This window comes from Vipera ursinii (assembly GCF_947247035.1).
Source record: "Vipera ursinii genome assembly, chromosome: 7".
Lineage (NCBI taxonomy): Eukaryota > Metazoa > Chordata > Lepidosauria > Squamata > Viperidae > Vipera > Vipera ursinii.
The window spans coordinates 40,072,568-40,089,482 of NC_139521.1; the positions used below are offsets into that span (position 1 = coordinate 40,072,568).

A 16,915-nucleotide genomic window follows, 5' to 3' on the forward strand; every position below is an offset into this window, starting at 1 on the left:
AGGGCGGCTTACAAACTTAGCATACAAAGTTATTATATATATATATATATATATATAATAGCTGACCTGAACATATCAGTACTTTTTGAAGCAAATATTAAAACTACACAACAAAAGATTAAAACATTTAAAATGTAACAGAAAAAAATATACACCTTTTTCTGAGCTCTTGCTTAGAATGTATTTAAATAATATTGTAGACTTCAAAAATAATTTTCAAAATAATAGGAAAGTAGTGGAAGCCAATGCTGTCATTAGGATCCTTTATCTGAGATTCGAACCCGGGCTGATTATATATATCAGGCAGTGTTTTAACCTCCTGAGCCATGGGTTCCTTCTCTCTTATATTAGCTGGAAGGCAAGGCAAATGTATGTTTAAGTATTTGTCAAGGTTTTTTGAATGGACCTTGCTAATTAACTCTTTCAGTTAACTCTGTTCGAATCTCAGATAAAGGGTATGACTAACTGATGAGAACATAAATAGTTCGAAATGATCATCTTAGCCTCCCAAATTCTTTATTAGCAATTTGAATAATTTGCACAAATAATGAGCTGTCATAAGTTGACTAGTTCCTGTGGATAAGCCCTGAGCCGGGCCAAAACAGGAATGAAAGAGTTAATTAGCAAGGTCCATTCATGTTTTCTGAGGTTTTCGCGGGTGTTTGTATGTGGATCTTTGGTCATTCGGGTTTTTTCCCACGTAGAATTGAAGGTGTAAGCAACGTTTCGACGAAATCTCATGAGAGAGAGAGAGAGAGAACAGAGAGGGGGGGACAGAGAGAGAGAGGGGGGGACAGAGAGAGAGGGGGGGGACAGAGAGAGAGGGGGGGACAGAGAGAGAGAGAGAGAGAGAGAGAGAGAAATATATATGTTTCATTTCCATCCCGGAATTCGAAGAATCTTTTCGCTCAGGTAAGGGCAGAATGCGGGCAAAAGCTTCAGATGCTACCGAGCATGCTCAGAAGACATTTCCGTCCGGGGCAAGCATCGCACAGACCGCGATTGCTCGGAATGTCACCGGTGGCGCCTCCTTTGCGAAGTGAGGCAAGATTAGGGCCCTCGTGGAAGAAGGATTAGTATAGTTTCTCGGGTTCGAGGCGCGGATTCTAACATTCACAAGGAAACTAAAGCTGAGCAGGTAATTGCTTTGAAGCCGATTCAGTTCGCGGGAGATATTTGGCGCGCTCCTTGGGGAAAACCTCCATCCCAGTTCTTCCCAACTTCTCCCCCACCTTACTGGGCGAAGGGTGCCCGGGGGGTGGGGTGGGGGGGGGAGGAAAGAGCAGCAGGTGTTGCTGATTGACACTCTCGCGCTGCGCTGTCCCTCCCTCTGGTGACGCGAGAGGGCTCTGCCTCGACCACGTCTCTGCTTCCCCAGAGGCGGCGTTGAGAAGAAGGAAGGGAGCTTCCCGCGCTATATTATCCTGAATCTGGGGGCGACGAAACGCAAGAATTGGGAGCGGGTCTGGACGCGGTCCGAATCGTTGGCTTGTCGCCTCGAGGAAAAGAGGGCTCGGGCAAGGCAAGAGCAGAGCAGACGGGACGAAATAGCTGCTTGCTTGGGGATTTCTCGCTTGCCGCGCGGAGAAGCGGGCAGCCAACCCCGAGAGTCTCGCCGAGCTCATGGATTGGCAGGAGGAAGGTTGTGGAGGGCAAGGGGATAGATTTAAGCCAGCGTTTTCCAACCTTAGGAACTTGAAGATGCGTGGACTTCAACTCCCAGAATTCCCCAGCCAGCATAGCTGGCTGGGGAATTCTGGGAGTTGAAGTCCACGCATCTTCAAGTTCCTAAGGTTGGAAAACGCTGATTTAAGCAGCTAACAAGGGCGTTGCGGCGCTCATCTGGGTGAGCTAAGAGGGCGAAGAGCTCTTCCAGGTGGCAGCCAGCAGCTGCTTGTTCCTCGGGCAGAAAGTGAAGCCAACTGAAGAAATCCTTTCCCGGATTTCTGCCTTTTCCGTCCCCTGGGCTATGGCGATGGACGACTGTTCTGTCTCAATAGTGGTTGACAAGGCCTTAAGTCAGGGGTCTTCAAACTTGGCCCTTTTATGACTTCTGGACTTCAACTCCCAGAATTCCTCAGCCAGCGTGCCGGCTGAGGAATTTTGGGAGTTTTATTTATTTATTTTTATTTTTATTACATTTATATCCCGCCCTTCTCCGAAGACTCAGGGTGGCTTACAAGCTTAAGCAGTAGCCTTCATTCTATGTATATACCTGCTTATTAGGGCTTTCACACGCACCCCAAGCGGCATTATTACAAAGTCAGCTTAATTGCTGGGTCCACAAGTCATAAAAGGGCCAAGTTTGAAGACCCCTGCCCTTAAGTGGTAGATTTCCCGGCTTCTGTAGCCCTCCCTTCGCCTGCCCAGGGGGAAGCAAGCAGGCTTTCTTTTTCTTTCTGGAAAGGGACTTTCTGTTATCTATGGGGATTAATAAAATACAAGCTGCGGCTCGCTATTATACCATCAGGTGGCGCTGTACTGTGCCAGGATTGGCGGATAAGTGCCCGGCGGGAAAACCATGTAAAGGGATTGGCTATCGGTGTACCTGGCCAGGTATATAAGGGGGTACAGGTAGCCCCTATTGTCGTCTTCAGTACGTCCACCAATAAAGAGCTGTTATGCTGAACCTTTGTCCTTCATACTGCCATGCGGTCAGAACCCACTACACAATACTTTCCTTTTGTGGAGGGTGGGGGGAACACAATTTGGGTTAAAAGGGAATCGGTCAGTTTCACCTTGTTGGTGGGGAAAAAGGTCCTTGCACTGCTGGCCTTTTTCTCTCTATATATTAAAGTTTGCCCTTTCATACCAGTGGATCATTTGACCAGTGAAACAAGATAATGCCATTTTCTCGTCCACTGATCAAATAAGCAAAAGTGCAATCCAAGGTTCTGAAGCAGATTTTGTAGATCAATCCTGAAATGTTTCCTACTGGGTCAGCAGAAAAAGTTTTAGCAAGTGAGAATTGTGCCCTGCTGACCCTCCCCGAGGACTTTTTATACCAGAGCACCGCACGCTTCAGGGCCCACTTTAGACCCTGTTTGATCTCAAATTGCCTGTTTTGGGGTGCTGAGTTTGTTGGTGACTCTGCTTTAATATATTTGTAATCACAGCATAGCTAGTTTCCTGTGCACCATTGGGTTCTGTGGACTCTAGTGATATCATTCCGTTGCCTGACTAGGGATTTCTGGGAATGGAAGTCCACGCATTTTAAAATTACTGAGGTTGAAATATGCTGTTCCAGAGAGTATAGCATCTGGTCTCTTCCTTATTTAGAACTTCCCTGAACAAGTCACTATAGAAGCATGCAGCCATGGTCTCATCTATTGGAAAAAGTACTTGGTTACAAAATTGCCAACATGCTGACATATCATCATCAGAACTCATAGAACTTTGAAAAGCAACTGAGGAATGGCAATCAAAGCCTTTGAAACATTTCAGTATGGTCCTTTACATAATTTACAGTCAATCCTAACCTTTGGAAATTCCCTACCATAATGACCATCAGATTTTATTCTGCCAGCATAAGATCTGAAATTCAAATAAAATACATGTACAAACTATGACTAAGGTTATCAATTTGTTTTCTTTTGTGTGGAGTGGAGATGAGTCTTTTTTACTGCAGGACTATTGGCAGGTAGGAGATAGAGACAATGGAGGATGATTTTCTGTTGATCAGTTGGGAGAAAGGAGAGTAAGCACTGCACATCTCAGGATGTTCTTTCTATTCATGGCCTGCTGAACTGAAGACAATTAGGTAAAGTTTACATTGTTTTCTAAAGGATTGAAGGGAAGGGGTAGAAATTCAGATAATGTGGATGAGCCCAAGTGGTGATGAGTAGGTCTTACTGTTGCTATGCAACACCAATAGTGGGACATAAACCTTTCCAATCTAGACACTTCTGCACCTTTGCAACAGCTGACAGTACTCTTGTACAGCTGCTTTCTTACGTGAATAATATTTCAGTTATTCAGCTCTCCCCAATATAGAGAAAGTTTCTTCTCATATACTATAATGCATAAAGTGCTAGTCCTGGTTAATGAAATTATTTACCCAGTGCTTCAAGTCATACAGCCACCACAATGGATTTTTACAACACACTGAGCCACAAACTAGCTGATTGCATTTCAGTGTAGTGTGTTCTGGGAACCCAGGCTAAATGTTGTTTCTTGTATATTCCTTGAAAAGTTTTGTTGGTTCTAAAAAGAGCAATGTAATTTCGTTATTTTTATGTGAAATTAAGACAATTGCATTGACGATTCTGTTTTAAAAAGTTGTCTAGGGAAAAGACTGATAGTACACAGATAGCCAAACAAATCTAGATTATGAGCAAAGAAAGTTGCCAAGAAAAAATGCTAGAAGAACTAACCAGTTTTGTGCTGTATATTTTTTCTTCCTTCTGTATTCATGCATATATCTAAGAACCTTCCAAGCTAATAAAGATGTTGATTACTTTAAAAATATGTCCAAAGCATTTATTAGCAAATGCAATAGATATGACCATGCATAATTCTAATTTTTGAAAGGCTCTACAGGCCTACTCTATTCATCTGCCAGAAGAATGGGAGAAAGAGACTGCACATTCATTCCAGGATAAACTTTGATTTTAGTACAAAGAGAATCTGCTTGCATGCCTACTCAGAGCAAAACCAGAAATCAAAGCAGCTTTTTTTTTCATTTGAGTTAACTGTAACACCATGCATGTATAAATTGTTTGGTTTTTTTAAAAAAAGATGGCAGTGTTCTGGAAGCAGTTCTTCCTCTTTGTCTTAGAAAAAGAAATAACTATTTAATTTTTGATGGAGTCTAATTATCTTGAAGTTTAGAGCCACGAAGAGATAGAAACAAAATCATTCATACAGTATATTTCCTCTATAAGCAAATTGTATTGCAGGGATCTTGGTGGCCCAAGATTACATAGGGCTCTTGTAAAGTCCCCAGAGTCTAAGTTAAAAAGGGACATTAAAAATTGTGACAGAAGAGGAGAAATAAAGGTAAAATAATCGTATTAGTCTGATTAAATTAACAGCAAATCCAATTTAGTTTTGTCTGGTCCCACCTTGCTGTTGCTCAAAGATCAAGTGCACTGCTAAACTTCCAATGGTTGTGTTTTTCAGTGTAATGGATAATGCTTGAATTAATAGTGCCAATTTCTGGCAATGGAGTCTGGTCTTTATTGCTTCCTATCACTCCACCAATAATAAGCCAATTTCCCAATTAAAGGTAAAGGTTCCCCCGCACATGCATGCTAGTCGTTTCCAACTCTAGGGGCCGGTACTCATCTCCGTTTCAAAGCCAAAGAGCCAGCGCTTGTCCGAGGACGTCTCCGTAGTCATGTGGCCGGCATGACTAGATGCCAAAGGCGCACGGAACGCTGTTACCTTCCCACTGTAGTGGTCCCTATTTTTCTACTTGCATTTTTACGTGCTTTCGAACTGCTAGGTTGGCAGAAGCTGGGACGAGTAACAGGTGCTCACTCTGTTACGCGGCACTCGTGATTCAACCCGCCAAACTGCCGACCTTCTGATCGACAAGCTCAGCGTCCTAACCCACTGAGCCACCGTGTCCCTAACCCTAACCCTTTACCTTTTAATTTCCCAATTAAGTCCTTACTAATCCCAATACGAGGGACGCGGTGGGTCAGTGGGTTAGGACGCTGAGCTTGTTGATCAAAAGGTTGGCAGTTTGGCGGGTCGAATCCCCAGTGCCGTGTAACAGAGTGAGCGCCTGTTACTCGTCCCAGCTTCTGCCAACCTAGCAGTTCGAAAGCACGTAAAAATGCAAGTAGAAAAATAGGGACCACTACGGTGGGAAAGTAACAGTGTTCCGTGCGCCTTTGGTGTCTAGTCATGCTGGCCACATGACCACGGAGACGTCCTTGGACAAGCGCTGGCTCTTTGGCTTTGAAATGGAGATGAGCACTGGCTCCTAGAGTCGGAAATGACTAGTACGCATGTGCAGGAGAACCTTTACCTTTACCTAATCCCAATACATTTGGTTAAGGTTCATTCCTTAGTGCTAAAGCTAGCATTTCATTTATCCAGTATTTGGCCACATGAACCAACTAATTTCTATGGGATATAGAATTGTCTAAACTGGGTACAGCTTTATCTCTGAGAGACATATCAGCAGTGTCCAAAGGGTAACATAAAAGCCAAAACAATTAAAAGGCAGAAGCAACAAATCTGTGTTTTGTTTGCAGCTTTCGTGGAACATGGCTTTCAGAAATGTGAACAGAAAGAGACATATTGGTCTGCAACAACTTTCAGGTTTGGCTTCCACTGGACGGACACTTTTAGGACCCATGAAATTGTCCAAATTTATAGTTGATGAAAGTATTCCTGGTGGTGTGTTGATTTGCTCTCCACTAAGACTTCTTGAAAACATGGACTTAAACAGTGCTGTGGGGCAGCTTCTTAATGAAGCCATCCAAGCACAGAACAAAGATTTTAAAACAGGGATGACCACTCTGCTCTTTCTCGTTGGTGCATGGAGCAATGCTGTACTTGAGTGCCTTCAACATGATGTTCCACTTTCACTCATAGTAGCTATAATGTCTGAAGGTCTGGATTATTGCATTGAACAAGTGCAGTCTATTACATTATCACTACACAACATACAGCAAGAGCTAAAGGATATTCCTATAGAATGTGGTGACTTGAGCCTTATCAACAGTAGCTTTAGCCCCTCTGGAAGGCAGTTTACAGACATTAAGAAAACAGGTAGCAAGTCTGGCACTAGTATTTTAAATCTGCTTAAAAATGAACTATCAGAAGAAAAATCAGAAGATCATATGATCGAGCAAACAAATGATATCAATCCAGGCACACCCATCATCAACAGTACAAAATGTTTACTATCTGAGTCAATGAGCAGCAATTTTGTTTTCAGCGTTTGCAAGACAAAGATTCAGAAAAACTCTGATTTGCATAATTGTCATTTGGATGTATTGACTTATAACACAAGATCCAAATTAACCCACAGTAGATACTTTAGCGATGTAAATAAATGTCAGCCAGCACAACAAACAATACATCTGGATGGATGCCCAAAACTTTTTGACAAGTTCAGTTATTTGGGACAACTAGCATTATCTCTTAGCCATGGAAATGAATCTGCCACAAAACTGATACAGGACATTCTCAAATTCCAGCTTCCAGGTGCCAATCAAAAAAATGATACCTGTCCTTTCCAATTTAATATTTCAGAAATTGTGACATGCTGTTTATCAGGAATATCTGAAAGTCATTCATGTGTTTACCCTGGCTTTATCACGCTTGTATGTCCAGCAAAAGCTGCTGCTATGAAGCAATTTCAGGATATGCCTATTCGTGTTATTCTTATAAATGGTGATCTAACTGAAACTTGTCACCATTTAGGGTTTAACAGGTTAGAGAATATGACCATATTTTCAGAAAATATGTCTCATTCAAAGGAAAGCTCGAGCTTATGGGTTGATTCTATACTAGACATTTTGATTCAGTCTAATATTAATTTAATTTTGGTACATGGTGACACATGTGAAATTCTAGAAGAAAAATGTCTCCTACATAAAATAGTGATAATTAATCATGTGGACCATAATGTGTTGAGAGCTTTTAGTAATATTATGAGAGCTGAGATAGTGACTTATATCAGTCAAGTGAATGAGGATTGCATTGTCAAAGGCATATGTGTGAATCTCTATGGAACTCTGGAATTAAATTTGGTGGAGGTCAGTGGCCAAATCCCACTTGCTTTAACAGCAGAAGGACTTCGATTGGTAACAGTTGTGCTCTGTTGCCCTTTTATGTCAAAGATGCAAGCCATAGAAGATCAGTTTTGGACCTGTGCGTATCGTCTGCATCATGCACTTCTTGATCAGGCTGTTTTTCCAGGAGGTGGTGCAGTTGAGCTCCTATGCCTTGGTTTTCTTGAAAAACTGGAAAAAGCAATCCCAAACTCTACAAGCCAGCTTCATTTTGCCTCTTCCTGGTTTACAAAATCTTCAGAACAATATAAATCATTGGTACTTAGTGTTTTGGCAAGTGGTTGGCGCCAGTACCTTTTTGCTGTCATGGGTAATGTAGCAAATTGTACATCAAAGTTTGAAACCAGCACTGTCATCCAGCAGCATCTCAGAAGAGCAGCCATGTATGGTTCACTATCAGCCTACATCTTGGAGGAATTTAGGAAGGGAAAGATAGGAATAACCATTGAACATTCTATTATAACGGGAAGGGCTTTGAAAGTGTGTGACAATATTACTGCTAAGATAGAAGCTTGGCGCAGAGCTCTACAATTGGTGCTCTTGGTCCTTCAGACTGATGCTGAAATTATTGCAGGCCCAAAGAAGGATGAATTGTTGAAATCACAAGACTCAGGTGACTTCCTGTTTTTATAGGACTCTGTTGCTGTTAATGGTTAATTAACACTATTAGTAGCTATTAATAGTATTTGTGGGCAAAATCAAGAGCAAAAATATCTCTGAAAATACAGTCCAGAATTATGGAACCTTTGTTTCATAAAGTTCACCCTCAGGGAATGAGTTTAGTTTGTGAAAGACTCATTGCCATTATTTCAGTATAAATTGTAACTCTGGTTTCCTTAAACCCCTTTAATTCTATGAAAATTTTGTCTTATCAAACAGAAATATTAAAGAGCCCAACAGCATAGAAAAGGTACTTTTAAAAGCAATGTTTGTATCAAGATGTTCCTTAAATTTGTTTTAATAAATGCTTACATTTAGAGTGTAAAACAAGGTTTTTAAAGTGGTTGTATGTGTAAGCAATAAGCTCTGAAAAATAATATTTTAAATAGAAATTGTACTTCATTTTTTCTGTTCTGTTTTGACTTAAAGGTTTCGAGGTTATTGCTGTTCTGAAAATCTGTATGCATACATAATCTCTTATACAGACCCAGTTTCAAATCTGAGAGGACTTTCTAGAAACCTGTAGTATAGTAAGGCACACTTACATAGCCTAAGCTATTACAAAACAGTATTCAACTTCTGAGTCTAGCTGATTTTCTTTTCTCATAATCTTCCTAATGTGCTCACTGTAGGGCACTTTGATGGTATCTAAATGACACCAAGATCAATGAGAGATGTGAAGGCATGCCCTCCCCCACCCACCCCCAGAAAAACCCTGACAATTTTAGAACGAAAAAGGGGGAAATAGATATTCTCCACTCTCCCCCATTTTCCCTTTGGATTTTGTATACATATTTTCTTTCTTTTGTGTACTTAGACTCTGCTGGCTGTGGCTGATTAGATAGCATGATAGTCTAGAAAAAAAATCCAGTAAGCCAAGAGACTGGCCTGTATGAATCAAGAAACCCCTGGTTCAAATCTGCAGGATCCTAATGAATTGTCTTTAGATAAAATGTAGTCTCCTTCAAACTTAAAATCTTGCAGTCTATATAGAATATTGGGATAGGATTATTATAAGAGTACTGAAATATGATGCTAAGTTTCTTGACTAATATATTAAAACAACTATAAATCCTAATTGTGATAATTGCCCTATTAATTTCATTGGGATGGATTAGAGAATTATCCAGGTGTTTTGACTTTCATTGACAATGGTCCTAATGATCTATGTTTGTAAGATTTCTAGGGCAACACATTCAAACCCCCATTGAAACTTTCCCTCCCTTTCTTGTGAAGAAGCCGTCTTCTTCCTATATCTGTTCTAAGTCCCTAACAGATTAGAGGCCTTCAAGAAAAGGAGAAAAAAATTCCATGTACGGATCAAACACAGCATAAGGTAAAGGTAAAGGTTCCCCCGCACATGTGTGCTAGTCGTTTCCGACTCTAGGGGCCGGTGCTCATCTCCGTTTCAAAGCCGAAGAGCCAGCGCTTGTCCGAGGACGTGTCCGTGGTCATGTGGCCGGCATGACTAGACGCCAAAGGCGCACGGAACGCTGTTACCTTCCCACCGTAGTGCTCCCTATTTTTCTACTTGCATTTTTTACGTGCTTTCGAACTGCTAGGTTGGCAGAAGCTGGGACGAGTAACAGGCGCTCACTCTGCTACGCGGCACTCGGGATTTGACCCGCCAAACTGCCGACCTTCTGATAGACAAGCTCAGCGTCCTAACCCACTGAGCCACCGCGTCCCTTAAACACAGCATACCGGAGTGTAAAAAGAACTGACTGTTCTTTTTAGCCAGCAGATGGCAACCTATACTGCTATTTGCTACTCCCTTAAATACAGTTAACCTTAAACATTTAAATTTAAAAAAGCATAATTTTGTTGCACATAAAACTATATTCATTCAGTCTGTGTTCATACAGTGTGAGAAAGGTCAGTTAGAGAATCAAATAAAAGCATATTTGCACATCATCAGGGAAGAAGAGCTATTCTATCAGCCTGCCCCAGGTGCCTGATGTGGACCCAGTAGGTTTTCGGAAGGAAGTTGGGATTTTTCCTGAAGCTCTATGTAGTTAGGAATTAACATGCAGCTGGGACCTTATATTGAATCATATATGTGCAGATGCTTTGGGTTTTTGGATCCTGTAATGTCCACTGTTTTAATGAAAAAACTCTTGGACATGAAATTGTGCGGGAGTTTCCTGGTGCACTGCTAGAGAAAAAAATGAATCCAACTGAACATAGCTGACAACCTTCTTTAGGACATACTTTGTGATAATAACAAGTCATAAAGAAAATGTATTTCTCAGTTCTAAGCCCCCCTATCTCATATACATCACGCTGGACAACTTATAACAACTTATAACCCTGTTCCTGGTAACCAGGCCCCTATCTGGTAAGAAGAATCCAAGGAAGTCCTTGTGGGGCCACTGTGTCAGGCATCTGTCAGATAAAAATCACTCAGATTACTGTCTTGGATTCCAGCTGGACAGTCCTATGAACGTGACTAGGGCATGTTCAGTTACCTGAACATAGTTTTAGCCAGTTGGTCCTGGGGTAGGACAGGGTCCTTGCAGGTGGGAGCTCTGCCACCTGGACCTGTGCCCCTCCCGGATTATCAAACCTTCCTGGGAGATGACATATGGTTGCATCCAAGCAGTGTTTAATGCCTCTTTGCAGAAGTAGGTGGTTCTCTCTGCCTTGAAGGAGGCAGTAGCTCGCTTCAAGAAGTCATTTCTAAACCTGACTTTTTTTGAAAAACTTTGTCTCCCTTTTTAGGAAGCTTGTTGATGTGGTGGTAAGTGCTCAGCTTCAAAGAGCTCCAGAAGAAGATCTTTTTCATTTGGGATTTAGGCTGAGTTAGTAGTAGTGAGAAGATACTGATACCATGGAGTGTGGGAAAGACATTTTGAGACTGGTTGGAGCTGCCAAGATCAGATAAAAGACAGCAAAACCTCAGCTGGAAAGAAGGAAGGGCAAGAAACTCAGAAGAGACATTCCCAAGCTTCTCCAGTGATAAAGGAGATGTGGGAAAGAGAGAATTGTACTTCCAGACTCACAAGATTCTGTCAGTGTACTATTGCAAATAAAGTAGAATTAATTCATCTGGTTGTGAGTCCAGTCTGGTTTATTCCATGAGGCTGACATCAATCTAGATGCCCAGAGTTGCTTTGGATAGTGAGATGGGCATATAAATTTAGTAAATACAATCTCCCAAGTCTGAAATATTTCATGAACAGCTACAATATAGGTCTGTTTGCTGTTCCAGCAAACTAAAAACAATTAGCCAATTAATTATTTTATTAGGCTAGCACAACAATTGTATCCACACCTTTCTGATTACCTTGTTTATATACCGTAACTGGTTATATAATTGTAGTTATAAAGCCACTATTTCATTTGTATGTTTGAACATGCTGTGTGAAAAAGATTCTTCACTGAATGCATTTCAGTGGGGATAAAAAGCAAACAGGCAGTTTAGCAGCCTCCTGAAACATTTTTCCTTGATAAAAGGAAAGCTTGTCATAGTGTACAACAGTATGAACAGGACCTATACAAGGCTCTGTGATGTGTTCCTTGAAATCAACAAGCAAAGAGATAAAGTGCAGTTTCATATTTATGTTTACAAGTTTTATTTTTAATTTTTCACACCATTTCTAGAACACAGCAAATTACTTTTCTTTACACAAAAATAGAACTGCACAATTGTTTTTACCCTAAGTTTCTTTTGGAAAACCACGTTCTGAGTTCTCATAAAATTCCTATCCACATTAAGTGATATAAAAATTGGACAATTGTGCCATACAATACATTTAAACTTTTTGTTTGGTTCGTCATGTTTCTTGAAAAAAGCCGTAATTACTGGGTTTATGTATTGCAATAAATCAAAAATCCTTGTTCACAAACCACAATAACTGGGTTAAAACCACAAACTAAAATCAAGAAACCATATGGTTTGGCACTATGCATAAACAACTTTTCCAGCTTCCTTTTTGCCTGCTTCCATTTCCTATAAGTCATGCACTTCTTGACATTGCTTTTTCTACTCTATATGTAATGCTTTTTTTGCACTTTTAGATCCGTTTTAATTAGCATCGTATGTAACATAGCATTAGTATATTATTTCCTAGTCTTTATCAGTCTTCAGCCAAAACAAGCATGCCTCAGAATAACAGTTGAAAGAGACCTTGGATGTCTTCTAGTCCAACCTCCTGCTCAAGCAGGAAACCCTATACCATTTCAGTCAAATGGTTGTCCGATCTCTTCTTAACCAACCTCCAGGGTTGGAGCACCCACAACTTCTGGAGGCAAGTCATTCCACTGCTTAATTGTCCTAACTGTCAAGAAATTTCTCCTTAGTTCTAGATTGGTTCTCTCCTTGATTAGTTCCCATCTGTTGCTTCTTGTCCTGCCTTCCTGTGCTTTGGAAAATAGGTTGAAAGTAAGCAGATTACCTGGGAGAAGGACCAAAAAGGAAGAACACTTGAAAGAGAGTAGAGAGATTGATGAAAAAATGTAACCAAAGGGAAGACTAGAAATAGCTGTATGGTTTTGGTGAGCTATTTTCCATGAAAAACAGAAAGGTCAGCAGGAAGAACTATATGTGGTAGGAGGGAAGTGGATCTCTGGGATCTAGGAGGATGTAACTCAAAGCCAAGAAAATCTTCAGGGAACTGCAAAGACCTGCCTGAGCATGAGTATACAGGAATTGGAGAAGACAGAAGGTCCTGAACCATGAATCAGAAACCTCTAGGAAATTAACAGGAGACAAGAAGAAATACTCCCACTAAAATTTGGATTAAGGATTGCAATTTGTGGAAAACGGGGATTAGTCATGACTCATACCTATCTAAATGGAGAAGTGATAATTCCTGCTCTTGGAAATAATATAAAAGTTCTAGGCCAGCATCTACAATCAAATCACATTACTTCTAGACATGCAAGTGAGCTTCATGGATTCTGATATTTGAAGATGATTATAACTATTTCAAGAGATTTGCTTCTGTAGCAGAAATTGATTGTCTTTTGAGTTATCTTAGGTCTTCTTAGTTTTGCACCATCTAAACTATTTGAGCCCAGATAATGCTTATAGCTGTGTGCCCCAGTCTTTTCATAGCAGTCAATGAGAGACTGATATTTTGAAATATTGCTAACATTTTATCAGCACTAAATACCGTACTCCCATCCCACTTGTAGTTGATAGGGTATTTCTTATTCAAACTAAAAGAAAATATTCTTTTAAAAAAAACGCAACTTATTTTTATTTTACAAGCCTTGCGCTTTTCACCTCTTCCAAAGAAGATTGAATTGCTGTTCTCTGGCCTGACTAGAGGGGTGAGGAAATAATGTTACCAGCAGGAACAGCAGCATTACCATCACCACCACCACCATTGTCACCACCATCACAATTATTACCACTGTAATAGTGATGAGGATAACAACACTCCTAGATTAGATGTGAATATGCGAATATTACAACACTCCTGGATTAGATGTGAATTCAGCCTCTTTCAGATTGAAAGAGACAGGAGAGAGATGGGAATCAAGGATCCTGACTGAGAGGGTCAAGGGTCATTATCTAGCAAAATTGCAGTCTTCCTTCGGGGATTTTCTACACAAGTCACGAGGATCAAATCTAAGTTGGTATACTCTTACACCATGACTCTCTAGAAGCATACGTAAAGGGTGATTTGATTCCTTCCTTCCCAAAGCAACTGGACTCCATACTCCCAATTTGCAAAGGATACCAGTTATGTGAATTCAGTTTCCACTATGCATAATTAACAGTCCCCCACCAAATAGATAAATATGTTATAGTATAAATCAGGAAGTTAAAATGTTTCTTTTGCAAATGACAATTTCATTTTCATTTTCTAAGAGTGCCTCTGTGGTACAGATCACTTACTATATATTTTAGGAAAATTCATGGAAATTAAGAAAATAATTAGGCTGGTATTTTATTGTGCAATTTGTTATCTTATTGATTATTTTTTTAATTTAAAAGTCTTTATAAAAGATAAAACACCATAAAGTGATATTGTCCAGGGAGCCTGGAGGATGCCAAGCAGAATTAGTGGTTATATTGATTTCGGTGTGTGCCATGTTGGGGCCTCAGGTTACAAAGTGATGGCTGCAAATTTTGATGATTTCAAATAACTCCTGTGGTTAAGCAAAGGCAAAAAAGGGCTACTATTAAGTCTTTCCAGCATTTTTGGTTGCTGCTCTATTTAGCCTATATGACAAGGCTTTTCAAATGGTGTCCCATGATGGTTTAAGGGCAAAAAAGAAAGTTCGCTCAAACATAGCCAATTATTATCATTAGCACTCTGCCTCTTGATCAAGGGACGTAGGATTTTATTTTTAACTGACAGGTTCCATGGCCTGAAATTGTTTGAAGCCTCCTGCCTGGAGGAATGTTTTTAAAGCATGAACCAGTTCTGAGTTAGTTCTGAGTCCTGCAACATCAGCCACGTACCTGCTGCTGCCTGTTGAGGTGTTCATGTTGTACCATGTCAATTAACAAGACAATTGTGAAGCACAGAATGTGAATGTGAGAATGTAAATTGTATATTTTATGAACAAAGGAATACACATTCCTATCTAACATTATTTTAGTCATTTTTCCCTATAGAAGAACGAACAGGAAAAGATTAGTTTGTCCTTCTGCAATGGCTAGCCTCTGCAGATGAAGATAAAGATTCTCAAAAGGCTCAGTACAGTCCTATTTCACTCCTCATTGCATAAATCACACAAATTGTTAAACAGTACTTAAAGCAGAACGCAATCTATGAAAAATATTTAGTATTTATAGTTTGAGAAACTCATGACAGATGGAAAAGAAACTGAGTAGGACAGCTCTACTGCAGCCCAAAAGGTCATCCTTCCACATAGGGACATTGAACTTTTGTGTAGGGAATATTTACCTCAGGACATAGTGCTTGTTTATTGTCATCTTCCTGAATGTAAGTCCCATGCTGACTATGTTACAATAGCAGCTTTTATTATTTCTCTTCTTCCTTTCATTACTTCAGTTATTAAGACCATATATATTCAGAAGCCAATGTTCTGAATCCTAGATATAAATCTAAAATTGGGACAATCTAATTATTTATTCTGTATTGTATGACACTGTTCAACACTTCCGTTCTACATAAGAGTTTTTGCTAGGAACTTCTGTATGTTATCAACCATTCTTAACAAAGATAGTTGTCTAGGAGGTCACTATCATTTCTTAATGCAGACACTGCAATAGGAGAACCAACTTAATCTATGGTGTGAAAAATGCGAATCTAATAACATGTTTTTACTATTTTTTACTATATTTTATTAAAAGGCAATATTTACTATATTTTGTTAAAAGGAAATTTATTAAGAAAAACAATTTTTATTAAAGGGCATTGTGTTTCAAAGTTTATGCAATTTAATAAGCTTTTATTTAAAAAATTATTCATTTTAATAAAATGTGTTAGTCATATAAGATGCTAACAGATTCCTAGGTTGTTTTTTTAATATCAGAAGAGTGATATTTAAAACACAAGATTCAGCTGCCAACTTTGTTTTCCTAGAAGTTCTCCATACGATATTTCAACCTGGAACTATTTTATTATAAAATCAACATTGTTTTTCCCTCATTATTTCAAGCGATGCCTGTGGCTTTTGCTGGACTAAAATTTATTTCAATAACAACTCAGAGAGACTGTCAGTATATAAAACCATGCACCTGCATTACCATTGCATCTTCATTCCATAATGGAAGGCGCTCTTCTTGTTGCTCTGGTAACATAGGTGATGAGACTTGCAGTGTGGTTATTTGTATCATATTCTGTATGAGTTGGAACACTTTACACTCAAAATTCTTTTTTTCTAGTTTCACTCATTTAGCAATTACCTATTAAATATCTTTTTCTTGGAAACTTTGAATTTCAGCCAAAGTACTTGACACCTTTCTTTTGGGTATAGTTTCTATTTATTTCAGTTATTATTGATATAGCTGCCAATCCCAAACAGACAACTCACAAACAATTAAACATTATATAAAACCACACAAAAACCCCCCAAATAAAATTCATAAAACAAAATCCATAGCTGAGATGTCCATCAGTAACAATCAACACAGCCTTGCTTGATGGTAAAATTATGTTTTCTAGACCTTATAGAAAGCCAGCAGGGTTGAGGCCAATCTGATGTCTCGGGAGATGTTCCAAGGCTCTCTTCCTGGACCTCATCAGACAAGACTCCCTAGCAGTTGGGACCCAGAGCATGCCTCTCCTGCTAGATCTGATGGGATGGATAGATATGACTGAAAAAAGGTAGACCCTCAAATAATCTGGTCCCATGCCATGAAAGGTTTTAGTAATCACCAACACCTTGAATTGAACCTGAAAGCAAAGTGGCAACCAATGCAACCCCATCCAGAATGAAAGGGAATGTCCCCAGAAATGGTGGGTCCCCACATCTAAAGCTACTCAGTGTTGCATAGATTGAAATGAAGTCTGATGTTCCCCATGCAACCTCCCACAGCCTCCAGACATCAAGACAGGACTTCCATGGCACCTTTT

General features: G+C 39.9%; 1 protein-coding gene across 1 annotated transcript; it reads left to right on the plus strand.

The window, feature by feature from the left end:
• Nucleotides 1-973: 973 nt before the first annotated feature.
• On the plus strand, nucleotides 974-11,438 carry BBS12 (Bardet-Biedl syndrome 12). The gene is made up of 4 exons (XM_083366902.1): nucleotides 974-1,138; nucleotides 3,280-3,760; nucleotides 6,207-8,367; nucleotides 11,136-11,438. The coding sequence occupies exons 3-4, from the start codon at nucleotides 6,219-6,221 to the stop codon at nucleotides 11,156-11,158; spliced, it is 2,172 nt and encodes a 723-aa protein (XP_083223028.1). The 5' UTR covers nucleotides 974-1,138; nucleotides 3,280-3,760; nucleotides 6,207-6,218; the 3' UTR covers nucleotides 11,159-11,438.
• Nucleotides 11,439-16,915: the final 5,477 nt, after the last annotated feature.

Coding starts and splice junctions, on each gene's coding strand:
- BBS12 (XM_083366902.1), top strand. CDS start 6,219: ATGGCTTTCAGAAATGTGAACAGAAAGAGACATATTGGTCTGCAACAA. Junction 8,368..11,135: donor GTTGAAATCACAAGACTCAG/GTGACTTCCTGT, acceptor CTCCCTTTTTAG/GAAGCTTGTTGATGTGGTGG.